General features: G+C 40.9%; 1 protein-coding gene and 1 long non-coding RNA gene across 2 annotated transcripts; one reads left to right on the forward strand and one right to left on the reverse strand.

Annotated features, from left to right (window-relative positions):
* Positions 1–4,819: 4,819 nt before the first annotated feature.
* On the forward strand, positions 4,820–9,585 carry LOC134449616 (trypsin-2). The gene is made up of 6 exons (XM_063199644.1): positions 4,820–4,971; positions 5,773–5,920; positions 6,110–6,360; positions 6,877–7,013; positions 9,068–9,169; positions 9,319–9,585. Exons 1-6 carry the CDS (start codon positions 4,932–4,934, stop codon positions 9,364–9,366), a joined length of 726 nt encoding a protein of 241 aa, XP_063055714.1. The 5' UTR covers positions 4,820–4,931; the 3' UTR covers positions 9,367–9,585.
* A 1,881-nt stretch (positions 9,586–11,466) lies between these two features.
* On the reverse strand, positions 11,467–16,027 carry LOC134449617 (uncharacterized). Its single transcript, XR_010034974.1, has 4 exons — positions 15,593–16,027; positions 13,730–13,785; positions 12,671–12,830; positions 11,467–12,577 (listed from the first exon to the last, which is right to left on the reverse strand). It is a non-coding gene; the product is annotated as an uncharacterized LOC134449617 (long non-coding RNA).
* Between the last annotated feature and the right edge of the window lie 3,560 nt (positions 16,028–19,587).

Below are 19,587 nucleotides of genomic sequence, written 5' to 3' on the forward strand. Positions count from 1 at the left end.
CTTTTCTAGCATGAGATAGGCTACTTGAAAAACTGTTCAAATACTTGCAGCACTGTAGGCCTACTGTTTTCAAAACCTGGAGCATTCTTGAATTCCGTTACATCACAGCGATTTCAATGTTGTCTATTGATGCATGCAAACAGTGTCTTCCATATAAATATACATTGCAGGTATAATAGTTAGAAACCCACTAGTGAAAATATTTCAATTTCTATTGTTGTGTATTCTGCATATGTATGTAAATAGATACATGTGTCATCAAGATGTGGTTTTTAGTTTGTTTACTCCATGTGCTCGGTCACAGATGTAGCCTCTTACTGCAGATGGGTCTATCGATGGCCCTGGTCACTCTTTGCTGAAAACACTCAGCTGCATCATAACAGCACTGCTATGACCAGTGTTTGGCAAGTTACTCAGAGACTATAATGCCTTACTAATTACATGTTACTGTCTTTTCAAAGTATTCCCTTACATTACAATATTAGGCTACTATATTTAAAATGTAAGGCATTACACTACTTTTGTTACTCTCGCCAAAAATATATGTATCTGGCTACAGTGTAAATCAAAGTCACAAGTCATGTCTCTTTCACATCCCATCAAGGAGGTGTTTCGGCAGCATATACTAAATTCAGGAATTTCCTTTTTTTCTGACCCAACACACTGAGCACCATTAAAATCCATCTTACAGTAAAATGTATTTTAAGTAGGGGTGGGCATAGATTAATTTTTTTAATCTAGATTAATCTCACTGTAATTTTAAAATTAATCTAGATTAATCTAGATTAATCTATATCAAAATGGCTCATTCAGAAATGGCGCGCTAGCGAAATAATGCCGAAAAAACCCTTGGAGTTTCTTAAGACAGATGGCGCATTAGAACAGAGCTCATCTTTTTTTCCAAAATGCATCTCATCTTCAAAAAATGGTCATGTTGATACTTGGTGATGAAAAAAAAAATGCAATATGTCATAAGTGTGTCCAATAGGAAGCATTTACAGTTATAAGATACTGAGATTTCAAAATGAACGGCGCTTTAAGTTGTAGAGGCAAATACAGATAAATCTATCAAACATTTAGGCTATTTAAACAAAATGACCTCAACAATTCAGCATTTCTAATGGAGAGAGAGAGAGAGAGAGAGAGAGAGAGAGAGAGAGAGAGAGAGAGAGAGAGAGAGAATCTGCCACTGACTGTTAAAAAGAGCAGCGGCTCCTTTAAGAGAGGGAGGAGCTCTGCGCACAGTAAACTCAGCAGCTCTCAGCAGAGGCAGGCTACTGGATATGTAGAACCAACAGCACTGGCCCACGGCAATTTGGCCTAAACCTGACAGTTGTTCTCAGAGTTAGAATGCCAGAGGAGTTACAACTCGAAATTAATTCAGTTTGCAAAAAAAAAATCAAGCGCGACAACCGCGAGGTTTATTACCGTCTGACATGAGAATATCTCACTGAGTCGCAAATGCGCGAATGCAACACAAACATTCAGCGAGAGTAGATATTGGCAGTTTCAGTTTGACAATCTTCAAAATGCATATCGCACGGAATATTTTGCAATTATGGCACAGGCAAGATTTCTGGAAGTTGTTTATGTGTTCCATGCAATGCGAGAGGAAATGTAGGCTATGTCGGGCTGGTAGGCTACTCACACACAATAATGTCTCTATGCTTCACCTCAAACAATAACATCTCTTTAGTCTACCACTTATGAAAAAGCACTCAAACAACACCTACCACGGCAGAGGGATTAATGTTTTCAGCATGCAAACACTGTTCATATTTAGTAGGTCTGCTGAAGCAACAGGTGGAGAGGAGAAAGCCACTGGAGCGCAGTCTGAAAGCGTCTGTCAGGAACGCTAGTGATGTGCATACCAAAACCCATATTTTGAGAATAGATTAACGTGCGATATTTTCTTTATCGCGCGACAAGAGTCTCACATTATCGCAGCACGTTAACGCCGATAACGGCCCACCACTAATTTTAAGTTAAGTTATTATCGTTGTAAATAGGCCTACATATTTCAGCTTTGCCCCCATGTTATGCTGTACATTACTGTGTTACAGCAAAAAAGTGTTTAATTAATCAAGGGAAGAGAAAATCCGAAGTGCTCAGGGAATTGTTGAGAAAAAATCTTGAAGGTGCTCTTTGGTGTTGGGAAAAAAACAATATCTCTCAGTGTCTCTGCTCCCATGTTTTTAAACTGAATAGACTTAATAAACTTTAATTAATGCATTACTCCTGGTTATGACAATGCAGAGATTCTTAATTATCCGATTAAGATTTGGTCATTGTCATTTTGGTCACAATTAAGTTATAATAGAGGCCCTGCGCTAAGGGATTAAGTCCAGCCACTGGCTTCAATGTAGGTTCATTGCCGGTTCAGCAAAAGGAAATATGGGGTGTATTAAACAGCACAGAGTACATTCAGTTTCAAATAATAATAAGATTCTTCACGTCGAAGACATACAGTATCTGGCCAATTGGATCAGGAAGTTTTTGATGTTGGTAATTATATACCTACCTATAAAGGTGCCGAGGCATATTGTATGTTACGTCCGTACCTGGGTCCATCCATGTGTGTCCGTGCGTCCACCCATCACAGATTCTTGTTCACATGATAATCGCTGAAAGGGTGGATGGATTATGAAAATATTTTGTAATGTATACTAATAGTAATAAAATGTAAACCGATTGATCTTTGGAAGCCAACACTTTCAAGGTTGCAGAGGTATCAAAATTGTTGCGTTGGCATGAAGGTCTATTTTCATTCATCATTTACAGATTCAAAGATGTGGCTAGAGTTGTTCATTAAAGGTAACCATTACAGAATTATGATAAATTGACATGGCCTCTTGTGACAGAACATCTGTGGCAAATTCACAGATTCTGTGATGCTAAATTCTGTCAAGTCAAGAAATATTCTTAAAGGAAGGTGTGGACTGATGGGTGGGTAAACTGAGGCCAAGCCCAGGAGGGCACCGGTGCCAAGGGGCCAGGTCAAACTCAACCCTCCAATCCTGTTTCCCAAGGGCCCAAGGGGCATTACATTCAGCTGAAAAATAATTAATTTCCGAATAAACACGTGCATATATATAGAAATGCAGCCCTCTCTCTCCTCTTTTCATTTTTTATGCCAAGAGGCACTTTACTCGTTAATTTATCCTTCCTTAAAATGATAGTGGAAGTATTTTATTAACCAACATGATCTCCAAAAATTCCGTGCTCCTAGACACGGATGTTAATGGCACAAAATCTGTGTCCAGGAGCACGGATTTTGCCAAAATTCCGTGCTCCTGGACACGGAAATGTTTTCAGTGCTCCTGGACACAGAATTGTTTTCCGTGATGGTCACAGAGAAGTGCTCTCTCTATAGGCTACTCCCACAGCTCTATGATTCCACAGTCTTGTGTTTTCTCGGGATTTTTCTCATTTAAAATATTTTTTCTCAAAAAGAAAAAATTCCTACTGACAGGTTAGGGTTAGGGATGGTTTTGGTCTGGGCACAGCTAGTTTTCTTTCATTCGTTATATGATTTTGATAGCCTAGCAACTAACTGGAAAAGGTATTTCTCAAAAATATGTCTTTAATGACAGGTTAAGGTTAGGGAATGTTTTGGTCAGGGCACAACTTAAATTGCCATAGCATTATTTTGTTTAGGATTAGCATTTGGCATGTATTTTCTAACGATAGAGTTACACAGTGCTGTGGTAATAGCCTATAGAAAGCACTTCCGTGTGCCCATCACGGAAAATAATTCCGTGTCCAGGAGCAAGGAAAACAATTCCGTGTCCAGGAGCACGGAATTTTGGCAAAATCCGTGCTCATGGACACGGATTTCGTGTCCTTAACATCCGTGTCCAGGAGCACGGAATTTTTGGAGATCAGGCTGTATTAACCCTTGACAACTGTCGACTACTCTGCCGTACAATCTTAGAACGCAGTAACTCTAAAAACGGCAAACTGAGAAAAAAGGCTTCAAAGTTTTCCATATGGCGCGACAACTGTGTTGTCGGTAAATTGGTGGTGACACTTCCTGGTAATGCTTTTTTAGGATAAAAATTTAATGCACACAAAAACCCCCCCAAAAAAACAACATTTATGTGTCATTTTGCCACAAAAACCCGACTTACTGCGTTCTTGGCTGGTATTACTGCCACAAAATGGAGTTACTGCAGGAGTTACTGCGTTCTTAGCTTGTATTACTGTCTACTCCCAAACCAGTCCCATTGGAACGTGCAGCAGTAACTCGCCGATTTACTGCGTTTTTGTTTAACCTTTTTTGGGTCATTTTTGCACTTTCAAAATGAGTTTTCTCCAAAACGGGACGGTGTTGGACCACCATTTTTGGACACAAGACAATTGAGGTAGTTTAGAACCGATTTCCGATATAAAAATTTTTTCGACCATTTTGAGTTACTGCGTTCTAGTATTGCACGGCAGTACTGCTCTTAACTGTTGTTGTTTAATGAATCCTATTGCCTAACAGCACAGTAATAATTAAAGAATGATATGCTGTAAGTATAGTAAGGGGTTTTCTATTATTTTTAAAGAAAGCTCAGCTGTCCGATATATAGGCTACTTTAGATAAGATACTTTAAGGAGTCCATCACAAATGCAAACAGAGCTATGAGTTAATATGTTTAAATGTGATATTGAAATTGTTAAAGAAAATTAAAGGAGAATGTAAAATGTGTGTTTTAAAAAAACTTCATCCACATGGTTCATCATCCATTGCAACCCAGAGCCTATGGTGACTTGAGAAAAGGGCAGCTGCACCTTTATCTCCTTATCTTACAGTACGCCCAAAAATAGCCAGGGATTGGTGAATTACTGACGAACTGGGGCCCTTTTGTAACAGGTCTGTCCTGAAAGTCCTGTATAAAAACCAGGGCCACGAGTGAGACCCTCATCGACAGGATCAATCAGCAATCATGAGGTGTCTGGTCTTCCTTGTGCTCCTCGGAGCTGCTTGTGAGTATAGATTCTCATTGACTTCGTCTCTTGCATTCTCCAATAGTACGTAGCCTCTTACTGCAGATGGGGTCGTCGGCGGGCCTTTGCAGTATTTGCTGAAAATACTCAACTACATCATGACAACATTGCTATGACAGTACCGAGAGCGTTAAGTAACAGATTAAGACAAAGCCCTTACAATTTTGGTGAGAGTAAGATTATAATATAGGCTCTGCGCTAAGGGGTTAAACAAGTAGGCTACTTAAAATGTACAGACAGTTAAAAGTTGTCGATGTTCAGATTTTTTTATATTATTATAATAATTATAACAATATATTATTATAAAATACACTATGTAGGTAGATGCTTTTTGCCTACAGTGAGTTTCAATTGAGCAATAGCCTTAGCCTGCTGATGGTCTAGCCTGGTTCTCACCGATGGTGCGTGTGTGTAGCTTCCCTGGTGGAGTGGAGCTACACACACTACCGTCTGGTAGCGCTGTCATTAACATGCCCCTCTCGAGCAGAAAATAAACTGAGCATTTATTGCTTAAATATCAACTGCAGCTCGCATTGAGTCACAGGACATATTATAGACTATATTGACTCTTTAGAGCTGAACAGAAAATGTTTTTGGAGGAATTTGTTGGTGATGAGTTGCAATAAATGCACCATTTATTTTCTGACTTGAGAAGAGCGTGTTAACGGCAGTGCTACCAGAAGGTAGTTTGTGTACACACAAACACCGTCGGTGAGAACAAGGCTACAATAGCCTTAGCTCTCCACTAGTTGTAACATGATGTTGTGGTGCTGTGTGCAGTCGCAGAAGACGATAAGATCGTCGGAGGCTATGAGTGCAAGCCCTACTCTCAGCCCCATCAGGTCTCTCTGAACTCTGGCTACCACTTCTGCGGTGGTTCCCTGATCAACGAGAACTGGGTTGTGTCTGCTGCTCACTGCTACAAGTCGTAAGTACCTGCTCTCAATCAACAAACTCATTGGGCACATGCAGTAATGAATATTATCGTCATATAAAAAATAAATAGCTAATGTCTTTCAAATACACTGGACTACCTACACAATCTGCATGCTGTTTTGTCAAAGGGATGTTTTTTGTACTCTAATCATTGAAGTTGACTTGCTCCTCTCTCCTCCAGCCGCGTTGAGGTCCGCATGGGCGAGCACAACATCAGAGTGACCGAGGGTAAGGAGCAGTTCATCTCCTCCGCCCGCGTCATCCGTCACCCCAACTACAGCTCCTACAACATCAACAACGACATCATGATGATCAAGCTGAGCAAGCCCGCCACCCTGAACGAGTGGGTGCAGCCCGTGGCCCTGCCCTCCAGCTGTGCTCCCGCTGGCACCATGTGCACCGTCTCCGGATGGGGCAACACCATGAGCTCCAGTGAGTCTTGATCTCTTTTCTTCAGGGGAATTTTCTCTGAAATACAGAATAATAGGTATAGGGTCAGTGACGTTTCAGCAGTAACACACATCAGGGCTGCGGAACATCAGCCAGTCCCGCTATTGTATGGATATTTTTTGTTTGCTTGTTTTTAGTGGACCATCTAAGAAGCATATTCATTGCAGCACATGGACCACCAGTTAATAATTAATTTATGGGCATTAGATGCTGTTCCACCAGACATCTCAGCCCAAAAAACACATCTTTGATCCTATAACAGAATACAAGTTCATTTGAATTCACCAAAACGTGTTGGCCGTTGGGCCAACTCTCTTGCAAGAGTTGCCTGGAGTAGGCCCAACGGCCAACACGTTTTGAAGAATGGACTTTGTCGTTTAACTTCAAGAGCACCAGCCTCGGAGTATACTGTCTAACAAAGAAGAGCGCTCAGCATCTGTCCCTTACAGTCATTTGAATTCACGTTCTGTCACTAATGCTTTTATTTCTCCTTGCCAGCTGCTGACAAGAACAAGCTTCAGTGCCTGCAGATCCCCATCCTGTCTGAGCGCGACTGTGACAACTCCTACCCCGGCCAGATCACCGACGCCATGTTCTGCGCTGGATACCTGGAGGGTGGCAAGGACTCTTGCCAGGTACAATTCGTAGCCTCTTACTGCAGATTGGGTCGCCGGCGGGCCTATTCACTACTTGCTGAAAATACTCAATTACGTCATCACAACATTGCTATGACAGTACCAAGAGCCGTAGGTAACAGATAAGACATAGCCATCACAATTTTGGTGACAGTAAGGTTATAACCTAGGCTCTGCGGTAAGGCCGGGATTAACCTAACCCAAAACCCAAACTATCCATCATGCAGTGTTATTTACATGTATTTGTGCAGCTTCTAATGGGCTGTAGCCTAAATAGGCGAGTACATTTAGGGTTTAACCCCAAAAAAATTGATACAAAAGGTTTTTCTATGGATTCTATTACTATTGGACCTGCTAAATGACATACTAAAAATCTAGTAAAATCTGACTTTGGGAAATGAATTTTTTCAACATGGCTGCCATAGGCTTATTATATGGGTCAAGAGACACTCCAGGTGAATAGGCCAAAATATTTAGCTTGCCGATATCACCATGAAACTTAATCCAGTGATTACTCACATATTTGTGAGAAAAAAATGTATTGCAAGTTTTCTGAAATGTTATGTTTTAATATGGTAATTGGACTATATGTAATTAAATATGCATTAAATTTCAAAATGCAAAACCTCAAAATCTGAAAAAGCCAAGCTCAAAATTACTCTTTTATTTTGTTTCTAGCAAGCCAGAAGATATCTTCAGAAGAGATTATGGACATATCTTTTTGTTTTGTAGTAAATCTAAAAATCTTTGTGCATACACACCAGCTAGCATTTTTTTTTTCAAAAGATGATTATTTAACATCTCTCTTAGATAAATAATTCAGTTTTATGTGTCTCAAGTTTTTCCAGACATTCTTTGAGTCTGGTGGTATCATTCTTAGCATGTATCAAGGGCAAGGTCAGCTGTCCTCAAATCATAACCTCTCCACAGAGGTGTCCTAAGGGCTGGTGCTGGGACTCCTATTTGCCATGTACACCACATCACTGGGTCATGTTATCTGTTCTCACAGCTTCTCATACTACTGTTACACCAATGAAGCACAGTTACTTTGTGCCAGATGACTCCACGGTCACACACATTTCCGCTTGCCTCTCTGAACTATCCACAAGTATGAAGGAATGCAACCTTCAGTTGAGCCTCGCCCAAATGCACTGCTGGTGATCCCAGCCAAAGATTTAGGTTGCCATGATTTCGAGCTCAATATGGATTCTGCTACTGTTGCCTCAAATAAGGCCACAAGAAATCTAGGTGTCATTGATGATGACCATCTATCATTCTCTGACCACATAGCCTCAGTTTCCCAGTCATGTCCTCTTTTTCATGCCCTAATTGAATACAAGGCCCTGACCCTTGCCTATGAAGCTACAACAGGCCCTACTCTGGCTTACCCGAAAGCTATGCTAAAGCCCTATGTCCTTTCAGGACACTGTCTGTCTCCAGTACCAACCGTTTCACCTTGCCCTCTACTTACACATGTAGTGGCTCCTGTCTATTCAGTTCAGCTGCTGAAAGACCCAAAATACCTAGTGACACCATGATTCATCACTGATGATGTGCCCTGACTGATATTATCATAGCAGTAGTGTCTTTATCCACCCAAACAGCACTCCAAACAAACAGATCCTGAAAATATGTTAGTTCATGCCAATGTAATTATCATGTAGTAACCTTTATTTTAAAAAACTTTGATCTTGAAAATGACACCTTTCCTGAAGTCAGATTTTCCTAGATTTTTAGTATGTTATTAAGGACACTTAGAGGTAACAAAATCAGTTGAAAAACCTTTTGTATCAATTTTTTTGGGGTTAGGTCTTTTTTTTGCATAGATGTACTCGCCTAAAATCAGTGTGATGAGATGGTCTTAAGCAGCCTATATTGATCATGACTAAAAGTCACTGCTTTTTATTGTCTACTAGTACTCACTCACTGGATTGGGAAATGACTCTAAGACATATGAATACGCTAGGGATTCCGGTTGGCTAAATCTCTCTGTCGCTCGCTCGCTCGCTCTCTCGCTCTCTCTCTCTCTCTCTCGCTCTCTCTCTGTCTCTCAGGGTGACTCTGGTGGCCCCGTGGTCTGCAACGGTGAGCTGCAGGGTGTTGTGTCCTGGGGATACGGCTGTGCTGAGGCCGGCCACCCTGGAGTCTACGCCAAGGTAAGACATTCACATAGCCTGCAAGCACAACAGTTAATTTTTAACAAACTATGCTAAGAGATAAATAGTTATCTGTTTAAAGCATTTTAAATAAAAATGTTTATACTATTGACCAACTGTGTAATAATAAACCAATTTCTGTTCTCCAGGTCTGCCTGTTCAACGACTGGATCGAGAGGACCATGGCCAGCTATTAAGCTCGCTGATCTGGATACCATCACAGTCATAGACAGGATCTAATGTCTTTGTGCAGTTTACCAACATCTTACTGCAGTATGACGAACTTGTGAAATGTTGGTAGTTTTTTGTGCAGTCAAGGTCCTCATATTTGAATCCAACATCAGTCTACCTCACTTCTTTTGAATACTTTAAATCCAGCCATTATCCATTAAACATAAACGCCAGTGTTTGCGCAATAAAATACCTTCATTGACCAAACAATGTCTTTTTGGAATTATTTCTTGATGACACATGACTTTGGACGTGGTTGTTAGGGTGACATGCTTAAAACAATTAATACGTAGCCTATAATTTATTCAGCTTTGACATTCATATCTTAGTTGCTAAATGACAAAAAACACCACTGCACATCTATTGTACTACAACTGTCCACAGTGTAGATCACTGTAGGCCTACTGTTAAAAAAATGACTCACACTGTACTTCATTCATGGCAGCTACAGTGAGTCAAATAAGTATTTGATCCCTTGCTGATTTTCTTGGTTTGCCTACTAACAAAGACATGATCAGTCAATAAATGTTATGATAATATGTATTCTAATATGGAGAGACAGAAAAAAGAAAAGAAAATCCAGAAATTAACTGAAGAGATATATATTAAGAAGATATATATTAATTTATCTCTATTTCATCAAGCAAAATAAGTATTTGATCCCTTGACAACTGATAACAGTTCCGGGCCCACAGACCAGATGGGCACTTCTGATCAACTTGTCATCTGAATTAAAGACACCTGTACATACTAACATGCATAAAAGACATATTGAATAAGCAGAATCTGTCCATAGTATGAGTGAATCAGTCACACTCCAACCTCACCAGCATGGGAAAGACCAAAGAGCGGTCAAATTTAGACCTTAACAAAGATTAAATGGGCTACTAAGCCACAAGAAAGAGACTGGATATTAATGACCCAACTGTTTAATACAGAAATATTAGGAATACAAAATGACTATCCATCAGTCTGTCTGGGGTTCTATACAAGATTTTACCTTTTGTAGGGATTTGATAATCATGAGAACAGAAAGAAAGCACCCTAGACCTGTATGGGATTAACTAGGCAATGATATCAAAGCTACTGGGACCAAAATCACTCAGAAAACTACTGTTAGCTGTTAGCACTTCATGGCACAGAAGTTTAAAATCCTGTAGTACACACATGGTACACTGTAAAAAGAGATCTATAGGATTTACTCAATTTAATTGGTGTAAGGATTTCCACAGTCCTAAATAGAGTATTACGTACCCCTACATATTCAGTTAAGATTAACCAATTCCAGAAGTTCTGTTATACTGACCACATCAAAGTAAAAAATACTGGTAAAAATGGGGTAACATTTACTCATTTCAGGTAGCTTTTTATCACCACTTGTTACTGTTAAAAATTGGTTAAAATTTACTCATTTCATGTAGCTTTTTATTAACACCTATTACTGATAAAAATAGGTTAACGTTTACTCATTTCAGGTAGCTTTTTATTACCACTTGTTACTGTTAAAAATTGGTTAAAATTTACTCATTTCATGTAGCTTTTTATTAACACATATTACTGATAAAAAAGGGTTAATGTTTACTCATTTCATGGAGCCTTTTAGTATTACTGCTTATTTATCAACTGCTAATTATTCTGATTTCTTTATTGCTGTGTTATTCTTATTCCTATTAACCAGAGGTGAAAAGAGTACTAAAATATTTTACTCTGAGTAAAATATTTTAGTACTCTTTTCACCTCTGGTTAATAGGAATAAGAAAAACACAACAATAAAGTAATCAGAATAATTACTCTGTTGAAATTGTACTCAATCACAAGTAAATGTACAATTGAAAGAATCTACTTAGGTAAAAATAAAAAGTATATCATTTAAAATTAAAATAAACTTTGAGAAAAACTAAAAAGTTACTTTTTAACAATCAGTGTTTTCTGCCTCTACTGTGTTGTGCAAACGTCCACCAGGGAAATTACAATTACAACAAACCTGTGCATATCAACCAAGATGTTTTATTTAAAGGGATATCACCAACAGGAAAATGTGAAAAATTTGCAGATACTCAATGTTTCAGTTTATCTCACAAAAAGTAAACAAACATTAACAACAGGACCATTTAATTCACGAGTTTGCCCTGGAGTATGGTAACCATGGTCAATAGGCATAATTCGATGTTAGCTGGCCTCTGTCCTGGGACCCTGCGGAGATCATGCGGCACGAGATCCGCTTCCACACCATAAGTGTAGGGGACATGTAGCTGGGTGATCCAGTGAGATGAGGGAGTAGGGGGAGGTACTGGGACAATTAGGATAGCCTTTGCGCATGACAGGGGAAGGAGGGAAGGTGGGATTTAAATTTACGCGAAGGCGGAAGCTTGACATGGCAACTGTCAATAACTCTCAGACTTCCTCCAGAACTAGGTTTATATAAACAATATGTAGAATTTGTAGCAGTTTTTGACAGAAATAGTCAAATTTTGTTCCGTTTTCACTTTGTTACTGATAAAGGCACATCAGTGTATACTGTTCTACCATTAAACTGCACACATAAAAAGGATACCAGTTTCTTTTAAAAAAGGATATCAGTTCCAGTCTATTTGGTGTCCAGGACAACAGTTTCAAACAAACGGGCTGCTCTACTTTTCAAAGACTAAATCCAAGAATACTCAGAATTCGGTTTACTCTTTGAGGAAGACATACAGCAGTGAAACATCAGAGTCCAACCATACTGATAACATTGCAAAGATCTCCTACTTATTACAAAATCACTTGTTTAGTGGTAAATAGTTGGGATACGGGACAATTAACCGGTCAGGCCACTCAGAGAAACCATTAGCAATTACAGCATACTGTATACTGGAGAGGTCAGTAGAGCTGCAAACTGGCTCACAGAGACCGGAGGTGCTGTGGACGTTGAAGGCACGGTGGATGGTGGCAGGGATGACCCAGGTGCTGCAGGCACAGTGATGGCTGGCAGCATGGTGGGGAGTGGCACGGATGACCCAGGCGCTGCAGGCACGGTGATGGCTGGCGGCACGGATGACCCAAAAGGTGGATGGTGGCAGGGACAACCCAGAGCATGGCAGTATGGTGGAAAGAGCTGCTGCACCGAGTGGAGGGACTTCAGGGATGGGCACAGTGAAGTCTTCAACCTTTTCATGATTGTCCTCCACTGTGATGCCCCTTTAACAATAACACGTACTGATTACTACATATGCGAGTGAAATACAGTATGCCAAAAAGAGTAAAAAGATAATGGACAGAAAAACAACGTACAGTGCCTGTATTTATATGCCCAGTATCTCCTCTCGTTCCTCTTCAGGACCATCATCTCAGGTGTGGCCACAGAACACTGTCGTCTTCTTTCATCAGGCTGCCCTTCTCCCGCTCCTGGGTCTTCTCAATGTTGTCAGTTGTCACGCACCTGAACACAACCCTGGGACAAGATACACTATTAAGAATACTCATTGGTTAAACTTTTTTCTTTAAAAGGTACATTCTATGGTCTGTTTTGGTCATCTGTCTAGAGCTGAAAAAGTAAAGGGGTTGAGTTATTAGTAACAGTTGTGACCAATCCACAGTGTATTTGCCCTCTACACAGCTCTTGACAGCTTCACATAGAAGTTAAGTCATCAGACTGCTCACGCATTGTTGTTCAAACACACACAGAGACAGTGCAGACCCTAAAGAGAGAAGACCTGCCATCCTTTTTTTAAATAGAGACCCTAAAAAGAACACTTGTTACGCTATTCTACTGGAATAGGCTGTTTCAGAACATAGGAGTTTGTTTCAAGAAATTTAAGAACGACCGGACTGAGGCCACCATAAGGAATGAGCGGTTCCACTTCATATCTGAAGTTATCGTGACCATCCATTTGCTTATTTCAGAAATAACACCTGGCTAGTTTCTTTACAAATGTGCATACATGGTCCATTGTGCTCCAACAATGGGAGCGCAGCTTGATTATGTCACACCTGTACGCAAACAGTAAAGGGATCTATTGACCTCAAAGGTGCACTGTGAAATGTATTTGGCAGTCTCGTTCCATAATTCATGCAGCCCAGTCATAAATCTTTTTCACTGATTCTTACCACCACCATCAAATTCAAAATATTCTCTATGACTGCACAAATTGCAATATTAGTTATAATAGTACTAACTGTAATTATGAGTTTATTATTTAGTTGCAAAATCTACTCTGCCACCATCCTACACAGTGCACAGTGCAACAAGGACAGCAAGCCTGAGTGAGTGAAAATGGCTATTCATAAACAAATAACATGGCAGTGTTATGGCCTTTAAGTCTGTTTATTTTTCTTCAGTCGGCGACTTACCCTGTTCCAGAATGACTTCAGGACAACCATGCATATAAAAGATGCAACACCACTGCCTGAAACACATATTAAAAGCACATAACAATTAAGTTACAAGTTAGTCATTCTTGGTCATTAATATGACTTGCCACACACCACATAGGCTGTAGCTTACATGAGAGGTAAGCAGTTACCGCCTTTTCTCAACTCCTGCAGTAGGCAGAAGCAGAACACCTTCATTATGCACAAAACATTGTGAATAATTTGACATGGATAAAGTTTAAGAAGTTGTACTTTTACACTCGATTATTATGTAAACATTTCTACTCCTTGCAATTGCTATCCGTTTAGAAGCATTTGTTTCACTTTTTATACTAGTTGTGAAAATATAGGCTACCGGTCTCTTTTCGTTGGACTGCCCTTCCTAATGTCAAACGTCATCATTTCGGTACAACTGAAGTGTGTGCGAACTGCGGAGACCAGCGAGAGAGAGAGAGAGAGAGACAGAGAGAGAGAGAGAGAGAGAGAGAGAGAGAGAAGGGCTGTGCTTATGGAACCTGCGCGTGTCTGTTCATAGCGAGTCCTTCGACTATGAAAGCAACTATCAAACTATCGTTGTCAAAACTAACCCTGAGATTGAGTTTGCAACGTCCAACAAAAAATAACTGACTTCATGTTAGGTGATGTTATGACCGTGGATGATCACATTGGGAGGTCCCTCGCCAGAAACCTCCTCTCACCACTACTCAGCGTAACATAAGGGCGTGTTGGTCTACATAGGACTATATACATTTACAACAAACTAATCAATGTCTCCTCGCAATGTTAACGGATTGATCCTTTGTTAGCGTTTATTCTCAGCAGGATTTAGCATGTCTAGGATAGCGTTGTTTAAAAAGTTATTTGATCGATTCCTCTCGCTCCCCCTCTCCCTCCCAGTAACACAGGCAGGCACCCGGCATGCACACACACCGTCTGTCTCGCTCCCCATCTTCAAACTGTCATTCAAACTAAGAATGTCTACGATTATGATTAATAATACAAAAAAGTCTTTAGTTGACTCGGCACGGAGGCATCCCAGAATGATGACTGTTTACGCACACTGCTTTGTCAGTTGATATGAAGCATTTTGTCGCGCATTTCATTGATTTGAAAACTTGGTGACCATAGGAATTTACACATTTTTAAAACAACATTCAAAGAGGACGATTCGCGACGGGAACTGCTGAAAGACTTACGAAGGATTCAGTGACCAGCTACAAACGTAGCCGTTCCATGTTGAATGGATTTATTGTGGAGAATGAAATAGTGAAGTAATGTGCCGTTCGTAGTCTGTCTACGAGCACAGTCCTTTAGGTGCATGTAATTTGTAAGATTATCACACTACAGCCTTGTGTGAAAGCAAAAAAGGAGGCTATCTTGTAGAATTTTCTCCTCCGTGCTTTCGCGTGATGCAGAGCATCAAGTGGCAGCGCAAACAGTGGATGGAACATTCGGCAACAAATATTTGTAGAACGACACACGAGGTCAGGTCCCCACCAGCAGCCAGTCCCAGTCTGCGCGCCAAAACTAGCCAACAAGGCAACATTTGAGAATGGAAAAAAAACTTGGCTGAAGTGGGTTTCATTCTACAACATTTTGAAATTGGTAGTGCTATCCGTTCATCTTTAACACAGGGCATACTTGTTGCCTTCTCCAAACGAAGTTTGAACGGCAGCTTACAGGTCCATTGACCTGTCTGCCTGCCCAGTGCGTTGCTGATAGCAGCTGCCTGAGTCACAGTCAGACAGTTACGAGCCAACTACAACTCTAGCGTGATTTAGTTTCCTTTGATCATTGTTCATGTTTTGTATCCCATGTTTAATGCACGACTGGCCAGCTTACCTTCTGAATTTGTCCCGTCCATTGGAAGTTAACTTCATCCGCTGCGAGACTCGCCACAGTCGTCGGTTGATTCTTCTTCCAATGAAGTCCCAGAAAGCAATGCGCATTGCGGGCCTTAACCAATTTCAATAGGTAGTTTTGACAGAGACGGTTTGGATCATACTAGCCAATAGTATTAGTTACAGTGTTGGAATGTAAATTGGGTAAAGTTTAGTCATTTATAGGTAGTTTCGACACTAGCCATTAGTATTAGTTATAGCGTATGAATGCAAATTAGGTATAGTTTAGTCATTTCTCACCAGTACTAAGTCCTACTCCTTATTTATAGGTAGAGTGAGTATATTATACCCCTTGCATCAGAGTAACCTCAGCAACCTAATTTGTTGGGGTAAAAAATATCCATTTTTTGTCAGTGAAATGTACTGCCCCTCAAAATCCTTTTTATCAGTGTACCTCTACTTCAGAAGGAACCTGTGCAGTCCCACCTGAGGTTTGACAACGAACATCAGACTGGTTTAGGATATGATAAGGAGGTGCTGTAGTCAGATGAAACCAAAATCGAGATGTTTGGCATTAACACAATTCAATGTGTTTTGAGAAAGATAACTGTTGTCTATGATCCCAAGAACAACATCCACACCATCATGCATGAAAGTTGTATCATTATGGTTTGAGGGTGTTTGTCTGGTCAAGGCACAGGACAACTTCACATCGTCAACGAATGGATGGAGGGTGACATGTAATGTGCAATCCTGAGTGCAAACGTCCTTCCCTCCACCACTACACTGAAGGTGGGCCATTTTAGGATCACCCAACATGACAATAATACACAACATACAGTCAAAGCAACGAAGGAGTGGCTCAAGAAGAAGCATATTTAAGTCGTGAAGTGGCCTAGACAGTCTCCAAATATTAATAATAATAATTCTATGGAGGGAATTGAACCTCACAGCTGCCAAGCTACAGCCACAAACTATTAATGTTTTTTAGAGATAATCTGCAAAGAAAAATGGGAAAAAATCTTTTCTACTATATGCACAAACATTGTCATCAACTAAAAGAAGCGTCTGACCTCAGTGCAAGACAACTAGGGCTTTGCCACAAAGCACTTTATGTTCTTTAGCTAGAGGGGTCAAATACTTATTTGCCTAAATTAAATACAAATCAACTAAAATATATTATTTTAAGTTATTTTCTGGAATTTCTTTCTGATATTCTGTCTCTCCATGTTTGAATACATATTATCATTACATTTATAGACTGATCATGTCTTTATTAGTGGGCAAACCAGCAAAATCAGCAAGGGATCAAATACATATTGGACTCACTGTATATAATGCCTAAAAAGAAGCTCATTCTTCTGGCCTGGATGAAATATCTACTTGTAGCAGAGTGGATATTATTATACTGTTTACGGTAACCCAAAGCTCGACTACGCCACTACGGAGGGTCAGCCATAGAGAGAGATGAGACCCTTAGGTAAACCATTAATTAAGGACACACAAGTTCGCACATTGCATATCAGACAAAGACGTGAGTCTCATACATAGAATTTATTTTCTGTACAAATATTTATAAATGCATGGTCAAAACAACATCTTAGACTCAGATCTCACAATCTGGTCCAGTTCCTCGTTCTCCATACACCTGCAGTGATGCAGTCACAGTCTTAGGACAAAACAAAGAAAGAAAATAATAAAACAAACCATGCAAGTCATACACTGCAAACAACGGGTTTCACACAAGTGGTCAACAGGAGATAGACCGTATTGAAGACACTTCACACACTTGAGCAAAAGAAAAGCCAGGCATGCAAATTGAAGTTAATGCGCACACGAAGAGCGAAGCATGCAGTATAAAGTGTGTGCTTAAGGTACACACATATAACACAGAAACAAAAAGTTTTAGTCCTGCAACGTGCACAATACTGATTGGCTTGATTGGAGGGGTGCGGGGAAAGTAGACCCAACGTGAAGTCACTCCATTGACTCCATGCAGTAACAAGCGCAACTCCCGACGCTCATGCGCCGCAGACTTGATTGACAGGTCAAGACACAAAGACAAAAACAGCAGCCTGTAGAACGTGGCGCACGACTGGCCCAGCAGTCACATCACCTGCGAGTCAGAACATGCACCGCAAGATTAGGCTACTAACAATAACACATCATCAGCTACACACAAACAGACCAAACTTCACATCAGGCGCACCTACGGAGAAAGGGCCACAGTTCACAGTGGTTTCCGAAGCCACCCACTCGCACTCGTCGGACGTCCACTCGTCCACTGGGAGCACTCGACTGCAGACAGGAAAGCGCAACTATAGCCCCAATATGCATGACCAACAAATAACTTAGGCAACATATACTACACAAGACACAGCAACTCACCCAATCAACACAGACATCCACACGCAGCTGGCCAACTCGTAGACCTACCCTGCGCCACAGCACACCCAGGCACACCGGAAAGATTGGGGAAACGCATAAACTACCCATGCCTGTCCATTTATTACAGAGTAAAAGTACGCTCCACAAATCGGAGATGAAACCAGGAAATTGGGAGAACACTTCCACCTGTTACATAATGTAACGGTGCACACACACCAACGGCGCGGACGTCCACTTAACGTCCACTTCACCTGTCCGTTATCAGTCCGAAACGGTTAGAATACATGAAAACAGATCATGCCTTGCACACAGGAGCGCGGTGTAAGCATGGCGCATGTCCGTCCCGCCCGGACATGTCCACATTGCTCCTTGAAAATAGAACTCGAGTCTATTTTCCTGCACGGACGTCCGCGTTCAATGTGCGGCTCCATCAAACATGAATGGCTGCTGCTGGCGGATAGAACGTGGACGTTGCAAGGCAGCCCGCGAACCTCTCGGACTCGCGATGCTCCCGGAGACGTTAAGTGAACGCGCATATCTTGGTGTGTATCCACCGTAATACTCCATGTTCCCTCACTGCTTAACTGCTTAAAAACATTTTCTATTAGCAATACCATAAACTACATATGCAGCTAGAAAGAGAGAACTCGTTGAGGTTAAGTAGGCCTACAATCTGTTTTCTTGCTGGCTATGTCATGATGGAACTGCATGAGTGCATGCATGCATATAACTAGCCTGCCATGTCATCATTACAGTCTGACACCTCTTGCAGAGCTGGGCTGGTGGATAGGGCCCGGGCATTTTTTGCTTAAAGAAGCCCTTCATAATTAGCGGCGCAAAACTGACTCACCGGTAGGGCCCACGCCCTTGTGGGCCCCTATTTTCAGAAATGTTTACAACAAAAACAAAATTCTGGAAATAGGGCCCCACGAGGGTGCGGGGCCCACCTGGAAATGCCCGTCCAGCACTGACCTCTTGTGTATGCTAGAGTCTTTTCAAACCATAGGTGCTGTATTCAAGTTTTAATAAGCATGTTTTACTTGTCCTATGGTCACTAGAATGGCCACGAAAATGTTAATTTATTCAACTATCTATGGACATAGGTGATTCTTTAGCCTCTTAAAGGGACAGTTTGGTCAATTTCAACATACAGTTGTATTGCTCACGCTACCCTTGACTTGTCAGTACCTGGTGATGCCACATTTTTCGGCACAGCCCTTTCCGAGATATGAGCAATTCTAATGGGGGCAGCGTTTGTTTACATTTTTAAAAAATGAAACATAGGCCAACTCCAAATATTTTCCCAAAAGGTACTGCTGTTTGCTAGTTGTCTGCTGATGTTTTATAACCTTTTGGATGTTTTTGGGAATAAATAAAAATGTTTTTTTGAAATGTAAACAAAGAGCTGCCCCCATTACAATGACCAGGATCTCGGAAACGGCTGAAGAAGAAGAAAAGAAAATCTCAGGCACTGACAAGTCCAGGGTAGTGTGAGCATTACAACTGCATGTTGAAATTGACCAAACTGTCCCTTTAAGCTTCGGGGCTATTTTTGAGTGTCTTTAAGGTTTTGCACAACGTCTACGTAGATGCTTCCTGTGTCTGCAT

The sequence above is a fragment of the Engraulis encrasicolus genome, chromosome 5 (genome assembly GCF_034702125.1).
Source record: "Engraulis encrasicolus isolate BLACKSEA-1 chromosome 5, IST_EnEncr_1.0, whole genome shotgun sequence".
Taxonomy (NCBI): Eukaryota; Metazoa; Chordata; class Actinopteri; order Clupeiformes; family Engraulidae; genus Engraulis; species Engraulis encrasicolus.

Bases quoted from the DNA above. Each gene is read 5' to 3' on its own strand.
- LOC134449616 (XM_063199644.1), top strand. From the start codon at position 4,932: ATGAGGTGTCTGGTCTTCCTTGTGCTCCTCGGAGCTGCTT. The intron at 5,921-6,109 runs GTAAGTACCTGC...TCTCTCCTCCAG, and splicing joins GCTGCTCACTGCTACAAGTC to CCGCGTTGAGGTCCGCATGG. The intron at 6,361-6,876 runs GTGAGTCTTGAT...TCTCCTTGCCAG, and splicing joins GGGCAACACCATGAGCTCCA to CTGCTGACAAGAACAAGCTT.